The 10,484-nt window shown below is 38.2% G+C and overlaps 1 protein-coding gene across 1 annotated transcript; it reads left to right on the forward strand.

Annotated features, from left to right (window-relative positions):
- The first annotated feature begins 4,919 nt into the window (after positions 1–4,919).
- LOC149962859 (uncharacterized) lies at positions 4,920–9,936 on the forward strand. Its single transcript, XM_090180231.1, has 6 exons — positions 4,920–5,036; positions 5,894–6,255; positions 8,138–8,287; positions 9,015–9,107; positions 9,612–9,677; positions 9,766–9,936. Exons 1-6 carry the CDS (start codon positions 4,985–4,987, stop codon positions 9,820–9,822), a joined length of 780 nt encoding a protein of 259 aa, XP_090036357.1. The 5' UTR covers positions 4,920–4,984; the 3' UTR covers positions 9,823–9,936.
- The last annotated feature ends 548 nt before the right edge of the window (positions 9,937–10,484 follow it).

Consider the following 10,484-nt stretch of genomic DNA (forward strand, 5'->3'; position numbering starts at 1 on the left):
CGTTCTGCTGATACCGGGGCTCGTAACGAGTTCCCATGATATCGGTATGAAGAGCTATTATTAATAGGGCCCGCAGCGAAGCCCGATGTTGTACAGGGCCTTAAAGAAGCTCATTTATTAAGAGGACCCGCAATGAAACCCGGTGATGTCTAGGACCAGTATCGAAGCTCTATTATTAACAGGGCCCGAAACACGCTAGATGAAGTCAGAACCAGTGGAAATGTAGACAATGTCCGGTCTTAAGGGCCCTTTGTCCGGTTGAAAGTCACCGGTGTCCGAAACTTAAGTTCATGTGTCCGGTTCTTAGCTCCTAGTGTCAGAACCAATTTTCAACCAAACGTACATCGTCCGATAAAAGGACCAGTGGTGTCCGATTCATTATCCAAATGTCCGATAATAGGTACTCGTACTAGCCAATTAATTTTTCAATTTAGCACTAATTTACATATTTTTTTAAAAACAATTTCAAAAGCATCTAGTCAATAATGTTCCATATTCCATAGTTCTGAGGTTTAAAAAAGGCTCTCTGCTGTTTACCTTAGTTTAAAAATGAATTTTATATAAGTTGTCCGATAATAGGGGGACTGACCCTAAATTAAATTAAATAGCCAGAAATTCCACCGGTAGACCGGTTTCGTCCTATTTGGGAGTCGTCAGTACCGTGCGGGAAATCTTGCTTGCGACTTTAATACCGATATAATCATTTACAATGCAGTCCATAGGTGGTTCCTTTTAACTTAACACTGCGTATATACTAATCTCCACCACTCTCCCCCTATTCGGCTTTCCGTTGCTATGCAACTCGTTTTGAAATTTTTAATAATTAGGCTAAGTTTCTCTATTCGGTGTTATAGTCGCGAGCCAGATTTCCCGCACGGTACTGACGAGTCCCAAATAGGACGAAACCGGTCTACCGTTGGATTTTCTGGCTATTTTATTTTATTTTATTTAGTTTTTCTCTCGAAGATCTATTTGGTCCGAGTTTCGCGTCTTTTTGTTGACTCGAAGACCTATCGGTACGAGCTATTAGTAAGTTTTTAAATTTCTTCAAATTTGTTTAGGCTTTAGCTATATTATCCCTTTTAATTATGGACTAATCTACTTATTCGCTAGTGAAATAAACAAGTTAACCTAAGGGTTATATACAAAATCTGGATAAAAAAGTCGGTTTATACTCTTATAAATGTAAAATCAAAATTATCGCACTTCGGACTATATTAATTCACGCATCGAAAACAAGTTGGCCCGTTAGGGTTAATGTTTCATGCGCTGCCATAGGACCTTCCACTCAATATGTTAGTGAGATACTCTACGCTAAATTCGTTACAAGTTATTTGGAATCTCGACTCTTACTAAATGTAATCTTTTGCGTGGAATTTGAGAGAATGAGTTAAATAGATAATGTTGGAGATACAAATAGTTTTTTTAGAGATAATCATAATAATGTTTTAGTGAATAGTTCTTTCTATAGTTGGAAGTCGGAAAACTACCAGGGCTTTTTTCCCGGAAACGTTTCCGTATTTTTCCGAAAAAAGAAAAGGGTTTTTTATTCTATGATTAGCCTAATGTTGTTCTCAAATTTAAATTTCGTGGAATTTTCACCTAATTTTTTCGAATCCAAAAGATTAACTAGAAAAAAGACCCTTAAAAAGTAATATATTTTTCATTCACAGCGTGTTTCAAAAGGTTATGCAAAACGTTTAAGGAGTTGTAGGGGGTGGCTTGAGAAGTATGCATGTTTTTCCCCATTTTCCTGGGATGAGTTAAAAGAGTGCCAGAGAGCTTCAAAGTGTGGCCTACTAGCCCCTGGAAGTAGGCTGCAACAAGCGCAAAACCAAGCAGCAGGGAAATGCGGATTTCCGGGGTACGATGAATTTGTTCTGTAAAACGAACAATACGTTTGTATCGAACCAGTCGCGGAGCAGTTCAAGTAAAAAAATAAGTAACGTACCTAGATTGTGCCTGTCTCACGTAATCGAAGATGTACATTGGTAAAAGTCCGTGAGAGGCGGATGCGCCGGTTCGGGTACCTTTCCTGGTAGAGACGTTGAGCAGCCAAAGCATCTCCATCCGCTAGTCCATACACGAAATGAATATCCGCCAGTTCTTCCGAAGTGAACTAAATTGTTGCAGTTTGAAAGAACTTTAAATACTGTTTAAGTTTACTTTTTTACGCTCGATTTGTTTACAAAGTCCTTTTTTACCTATCACACGAACCCAAAACTTAATGACCGCGTTTCCCTGCTGCTTGGTTTTGCGCTTGTTGCAGCCTACTGCCAGGGGCTAGTAGGATACACTTTGAAGCTCTCTGGCGCTCTTTTAACTCATCGTAGGAAAATGGAAACAGGCATCAACTCACCCTTATAACTCCTTAAAATTTTTGCATAACCTTTTGAAACACCCTGTATGTATTATTCCTCTTTAGGATATTTGTCAAAGAACTGAAAATACAAAGGAGCTTGTTGCCCAGACGCATTTGAGTGGCATCGGGGTTGACAATCTCACTCACAATTAAAAGTGTCGTTCGAAAAGCTTCCCGCTGCGTGATACACAATTTCCAGTAACCTTCCACAATATTTTTATGTTAACACAACCAATCAACTGGTATTTAAAGGACCGTATAATCGTTTAAATTTCGGAATATAGGGCTTGAAAACTACTAAATTATCACGCGTTAGATCTGCTATCACGATGTACGAAAGGGGCGGAGTTACCTGAAATTCGGGCTGCTTTAACAAATGTTTCTGTGCCCCTTTAACTTACTCCTTATTAGAATTGTGTTAAAAAGTGGAACATAGTTTTTTACTGTAATACTCATTGTTACTCCTGTTGAACTAAAACCATAAGTTTATAGTTATGTTTCACCCAAGTGTTAAGTTTTTACAACGACCACACACTTTCGATGAGACTAACAAGGAGACATCCCGAGGTGTTTCTCCCCGATTTCTTTCAAACTCGGGGGTTGAGTAGACCTTCATGTATGTACCTTGAAAGCTCCTAAAGGGAAAAGTTTTAATGGCCATTCGGTTTTTCCATGCCAACCAAAATGCTTTTTCACAACTCAAGTTAAACTTTATCTACGTAAAAACAAGGATTGTAAACCCTTACGATTTTATCGATTCTACCCATTTTTTTATCGATTTTAACCAATTTTATCAATTTTACCCAATTGTTTTGCCAAAGTTTTAGTATTTTAACTTTTTCGGGAGGGGGGCATGTGCCCCCTGTGCCCCCTGGCTACCTCATGGTTATGGGAATCAATTAAAGATCTATGGTAGAAACTTCTGCTGCATGTTAGTCTTACATTTTCTCTCGCATTTTCTGTACGCGAATGATATAACTTTTCCTTTTACTAACTGCGCCATTGATTTTCTTATCTCGAATGCTCAGAAATCCGATGTAAAGTTTACTATCACTAGGACGATACATTTCGATAGTATTTAAAAAGATTCAATTTCATTTGAATAAACTTCAATTGCCAGTGAGGTAATTTCTTCCGTTTTCCACGTCTATGATGATTCATTTCAATAAATAATTTACGTTTTTATTTAACTAATTCCAAGTTATACCTAAATTTACGGTTAAACGATCATTTGGTCAAGCTTTTATTTATAATAGAACGATCAGATTACTTAGATGGTGCCACCTAGGAGCAACAAACGCAAGGAGAACGCAGCTTGCCTTTAAACACGCTAACGCAGTGTTGTGTACAAATTTCATTGGACGAACCTTTACGCTGAACGTTTTACGGGTGGGGGGGGGGGGGAAGACAATTTCCGAGTTTTGCCCTTCCGACGTCAGCAGGCGCTAAAGCGTCTAACCAATGACAACTGTACACAAGAAAATGCACGATTTTTGACGGGTTGCGTTCACCTTGTGTGTGGTGCTGTGTTTGTTGCTCCTAGTTGGCACCAAGAGCAAGTGACTTTAACTCCACGTTACATAGGGCTATCAACATTAAAGGGATCAATCCCTCACAATAGGGGAAGGCACAGGGGTCACAAAAAAACTGGTTTTGAAGCATGCTGCAAGCCTGATTTTATGTTACCCCTATGCCTCCCCCTGTTGTGAGTGAGGAATCCCTTTAATATTCCTAATCTACCGCGTTCTTTTTACCAAATACTAATTTTGAACACCGTATTACGTAGCGCACCCAGAAAATATTTTCCAAGTAATAGTTTTTGTCACTATTACCATAAGTGTATAATATTTTTACTGAGAGCTTTTCACAAAACAAACTGCTCCTAGGTGCCACGTGCTCCATGGAGAAACATGATATAGTTATTTTTTCTCAGCGATAGGCATAAATCGGTCTCTGCGCATGCTCAAATACGAACCAATCCAGTGTTCCCTCCCTAGCTAGCAGTGTCAGTGACGGTTAAAAATCCCACCCCCATTTATTTTACCGTCTCACAGTGATTTCGAATTTACGGTACGAGTGCCTTATTATCTTTGATTATATTATTAATTAATATCTATGCGAAACAAAACATTTTTAATTTACATTAACAAGCGTCTTTGGTCTTGTATTAGGAAATATCACCAGCCAGATCAAACAGGCAGAAAAATCCTTGAAGCTTAGGCACTGTTAAAATTCATTTTTAAATCATCTTCGTATTTGCATTGTCCCCAATCACCGAAACATATGGCACCCAATTGTTCCGTCAATAAAATTGATAAAACTCAGGTAACGTATTTTATCGACGAAAACAACTTGGAGCGTTCTACAAAATATTTCAATGGCGCTCTGTCTATCGCAAACCAGACCTGTCGACAAAATATCAATGGGGACTGTCACTTAAATCTATGTCCAATTGCATTCGGAAAAAAGAAAAATTGACAGTAATTCGAAACACATTAGACATTTATTAATAGCCATTTCTTACATTTTTTCGTATATAAGAGGGTCCGTCGGGCATTGAAAGTTCCAAACCGAAAGTGTTCGCAGTTTCTCAGCTAATTACCTTACTGCTCTCGCTTCGAAATGCCGAGATTCACCGCAATCTTCGTTTTGGGGCTAGTGGCTTTGGCTTTGTGTGAGTAACAAATATCTATTAGCCTTTCTAGAATTGTGTAAAGTGGTTTAAATTTAAAGCTTTTCGGGTAGGTTTCAAACGAGCGGATTAGTCTGTCGTAAAACCTTTGTACAGCAGATTACTAATTTTCGAAAAATATTTGGTCGTTTTCAGTTATTTTCATAATGGAGCAGGGAAAAGTTTGAATTTTGAGGGTGGGGGTACATAATCACGTGTTTTGGGAAACTGGGGCTATGCCAGAGTTTTATTTTATGTTCGAAAGTTCTAGTATGCCTGAGTCACGTGATGGAATGGGATGGGCTATCTGAAATGCGACCCGAAATTTCCAGTGGCGTAAATAGTGCCCCCGCAGACCCCGCGGTTTAAACTGTCTGATTTGCTTTCGGTTTTAAACTGTCTAGTTTGCTTTTTAATGCATATCCACTAATCTGGTAATTTGCGGATTATCTGAAAACTGATCTATCGTAATTATATCCTCCGTTCAGATAACGGAGATCTGAGATTGGGTTCGCAGCACTAGCCCGGATATCCTAGTTTTCCCGGAAATTATCATTTGCTCATCTCAGTTTGTCGATAATATTGGTCAGGTTCGACGCATGTTTGACCAAATAACTGGAAACAAAAGATTTGCTTACTAGGAGATAAACGAAATACTAAGAAAATACATTGGATTTTGATACGCAAAATTATATTTAATCTAATGGTTACAAGGTAAATATTTTATAATAGGTGTATTTTTTGGATAGTGATTTTGAAGGTGGAGAGCACCATTTTGAAGGTCACGATCGACATTTGCTTAAGATCGACCATTTGGGCACCGTGGCTTTAAAATAACTAATAATTTCTGTTGTAATTAGGTCAAGAACCAATAAACCCGGAAACCACCCAAGCTTCATCTTCCTCGGATGCCCAGACTATCACAGCTTCATCTTCGTCGGATGCCCAGACTACCACAGCTTCATCTTCGTCGGATGCCCAGACTACCACAGCTTCATCTTCGTCAGATGCCCAGACTACCCCAGCTTCATCTTCGTCAGATGCCCAGACTACCCCAGCTTCATCTTCCTCGGATGCCCAGACTACCACAGCTTCATCTTCGTCCGATACCCAGACATCCAAATCATCAAGCAAAAGTCCTAGTACAACAGCAATCCCCGATGCCAAGAATTCAACGGAAATCTGCCAAAGGAAATACCCCAACAGCGTTGTCCGAGCAATTGTAAATAATAATAATAATAATCAGCTAAGCTAGTCCCCAAGGCACCAATTTAGGCCTAAGTCATCTAACGACTTTTAATGCTTATAAACAGGGGACCGGGTTACAATGCGTAGGAGGGTGGTGGCCAGCCCTTCATGACACGCGAGCCAACAGCTTCCTACACTAACTATTACCGTTAACCTCAACAAGTTTTTATGGAAAGGATAAACCCTTTTAACCAGTAGGGATAGAACTTGCAAACTCAACGCAGAATGAGTGGTTCCGAGTTATCACCTAGTTCCACAAGCTGGGATTGAATCCGGCTCCTCTTGCTGCCAGGCGAAAATGCTAACCACTCCGCCACCCCAACAAATACCTTTTGAAGGTTAATCGGTCATAGAGGCCGTTCAGTTTAGTTCTTGAAAACTATATGAAATTATACTAACGACCAATGTTGAGGAGCAAGCTTTTGACCCAATATTTCGCCACATTTTTCAGCCTAAATGCAATATACTGGAGTTTTATATTATATTTAAATTTAAAGCACTTTTCAAATTGAAATCTGTTGTAGAGCAATGGCGTTCAAACATTTTCTATCTGATATAAAATCCGCGTCTGGAAAACCAGTTTAAGCCAAAAACAAATGATTTATATAGGTTTGACGGATTATACAGGGTGTTTCCAAAATGGTGGTAGGACCGAGCGTCTACGGGTTCTACAGATTATTTTAAGTCGAAAATGTTCTATGGCATTTTTCCGATTTAGGCCACCGTTTCGAAGTTACGAAACAATTGATGTATGGACGACCCCTAATTTAACAATACATTTTAATACCTTAACGTAAATTAGCCGTTTCATTCATAAACATCGGCACGCGGCCGAAATTAAAAATCTTTCTCGGCGAACGTAACTTCTTATGAATGAATAAAAAATTCACGCGCTCACAGTGACTTCTAAATCATTTGATTGGGACGCGAACGCGCTATTTTTTCGTTACCATGGCAATTATCTGATTTGATATTAATAGGTTTAATAAAGTTCATTTTCAATTATTTCTTAAAAGATTACAGTTCAACAGATAGAGTTGTCCATTGTTAAATAAAAATATTGGTGCTAATATTGGTTGGGGAGTGGGCGAAAAGACGGCGGAGCAAACGATGCTATGAAGGAGGGGAAGAAGGGGAATCAATGGCGCAAATAAGGGCGCGGGTTGTTCCCCGACGAATAACGTGCCTCCAATAGATTCAGGAACAAATAGTCCTCATAACAGGAATGGACCCAGGAGAGATCCGCGGGTGGGCCTCAGAGACGGGTGTTTTCACAAGATAGATGCCATGGAATTTCAACCCACTGACCTTTGGAATCAACTTATTGATTCCAACGATTTTCGATTGCTATAGAGAGAGCAAGATAAAATGTTCCGTGGAGGAGGCTAGAAAGAAAGGGCAAGATCATTTGATCCAGGCTCCAATAGGAGGCTAGAAAGAAAGAGCAAAACCAAATGATCCCGGCCCCGAGACGAGGCTATAGGTTAAGAGCAAGATCATATGATCCAGGCCCCAATAGGAGGCTAGAAAGAAAGAATAAGATCATATGATCCAGGCCCCAAGACGAGGCTAGAGAGAAAGAGCAAGATCATATGATCCAAGCCCCTATACTGGGCTAGAGATAAAGACACAGATCAAATGATCTAGGCCCCAAGAGAGAACAAGCTCGAAAGTTCTTCCAGAGACAAGGCTAGAGGGAGCATGATCCAAAGGGTCTTAGCAAAGCCAATATGGCCCGGGTGTTAGTTAATCCGCCACTGTAACTGCCCATCAATTTTGAAAACGCTTTCTAGTCCCTTTAAGTGAAATAGGATTTGAAGTGACGATGATGTTGAGCATTTTCTATTTGCATTTAGCAAATGTCTGGATTGTTCGGAGGCAAATGTACAGCCAGATGCGCCTTAGTCAGGAAACTAAAACTCTTCAATTTTAAAATGGATTTCATCAGGTATATTGACGACGACTACTTCGCTATGTTCGATGGAGAGAGCTGCGATCCCGAAATGGTAAGTAAGACACACTTTTCGGGGTTTTAATCAGACGATCCCACCCTCTTGGAAGATTAACACACGGGAACTGAAAATTATGGTGCCATCCCTAGAGCTATTGACGAAATATTATTTTCAATTTAGCAATGCTGACAATCAGACCACGAGTATCCAACGCTGCCATGGGGAAATGCGGATAATTTTTTAAATGTCGAGTGATCTGTGGTTAATTTCATTAAGTTTTGAAAACGCTTCGTAAATTACTAATTAGTTAAAATATTTAATATTATAATTATTACTAATAAGAGCGTTTTAAGGTATTGATAAATTAAGTTTAGTTTAAGTATTAAATATTTAAGAATTATTATGCATAACTATATTAAAAATGTATCTTAAAAGCTTACGTTAACGGACAAATGATGGGGCCGCCTAAATATATCCGCTGTCGTAAGTTGACTAACAAATTTAGTGTGCCGTTACGAGTCCATTTGCATGTAAATGGTCTGAGGCTTCCAGGACACTAGAAAGAGGCGTCTGCTAGATAGTCATTCAGCAAGGAATCTCGAGATGGCAATATTGCATTTATAAAACTTTCGTCTGCTATCTGCTGTTGAATCTCTAGTAGAATTTTAGCAACCTTGTGGGGAGTGGGGTTAGCGTATTGAAAGCTATAAAATAGAAACGTGAAGCCAGTAGGTTTCAAGCTTGTTGTCGCGTAACCTTTACATTAAATTGTCCTTTACAGCAATGTTTGAATTCAAAATGCACCAGCAACCAGGACATTGAAACTTGCAAATCGAAAACTTCCAAGCCAATGTCAGAGATTAAAAAGTCAGAGGTAAATTTCCAATTAATCATCTTGTTACTTGATACTAGAAACATCGTCACTCTTGAATTTTAAAAATCTTACGAGTTATGGCTTTATACTATTTTAAAAGTTTTTAAATAAAAGTGACAAGATACTTCATGACTAAAAATTGTTTATTTAGTAAATAAACCACTTTTAGTCATGAAGTATCTTGTCACTTTAATTTAAAATCTTTTAAAATCGTCACTGTTTTAAGAGTGAGGTGATCTTCCCCACAATGCTCCCCTTTACCAAGGAAAACTTTTAAAAAACTAGGAATTTACAGACCTGGATTTAGTTAAAGATATTCTATAAAGAACCTATTGTATAACCACCACCCAGGTCAGGCGTAAAGCTCAGCGTAGCCTAAGGAATCGGTTGGTTGTTAATCGAGCTTTTTGGTAGGAGTAATTTTCAATAATGAACCAAAATAAAAAGGTTTAAAATGTAATTGAACATAATTATTAGTGATAATAATGTGTTACTCCGTTACAGTGCCAGTTGAAATGCAAAAACAAAGATGGTACGACCGACGTTGTGAACAGGAGTGGTGGATGCGGGGTAAGTGTCCCGACTCCCAAGTTGTATTAACTTTCAGTGTTACAATTTTTTTTCGCTACATTTATGACATTATTTGTTTATTTAACAGTTGCTGGGATATTGCGAAAATGGCCATTGCCAGAAGCCATTTTGGTTTAAGAAGTAAATTGTTGACTAGTCTGTCAATTCTCTAAAGTATATTTATATATAACATACATAACTATATTAATTTTTAAATGATTAAATACTGTTTCAATAAATGGAATTGTTTTGAATGAAATTTATCCGATTCATATTTTATTTCTATATTTGAAAATCATAGCTAATATTAATTACGCAATCGATTGTGGGTTCATACTCCAATAGGCTATTTCGGATTTGGTAAGTTACAGATCGAAAAGTAAATTATTAACGGTTCTGTAAATCTTAAATTACCAACTTAGGTTAGCTATATTTATGCTACAACAGGTCAGGTTAGGTTTAATTAGGTTATGGTAAAAATAAAGACATATCGTTTGTCTTCCGCGTGTAAAAATTCCTTTGCACAAAACTGTAGCGTTGGTACTTTTGAGAAAAATAAAAATTTAAATCCAAAAACGGACAAGATTTAGTATTCTTGGTATTTGGAAATTTTGTAGATGAATTTAAATTGTTAAGTAACAGAAAAATAGAAGATATTTTTGTAAGTTTCAAGTTTATTTTGATACAAATCCAATATTTCTTAAGAAAATTAAGGACCGTCAGGCGCGTAGGAACGTTTTGGATTTAGGGGGGTACAGCTTGGATGCTAAATTTGGCGCCCTCCTAATCGACCGGCTTTTTGCGCTC

The sequence above is a fragment of the Leiobunum rupestre genome, chromosome 1 (assembly GCF_980474605.1).
Source record: "Leiobunum rupestre chromosome 1, qqLeiRupe1.1.hap1, whole genome shotgun sequence".
In the NCBI taxonomy this organism is placed as follows: domain Eukaryota; kingdom Metazoa; phylum Arthropoda; class Arachnida; order Opiliones; family Sclerosomatidae; genus Leiobunum; species Leiobunum rupestre.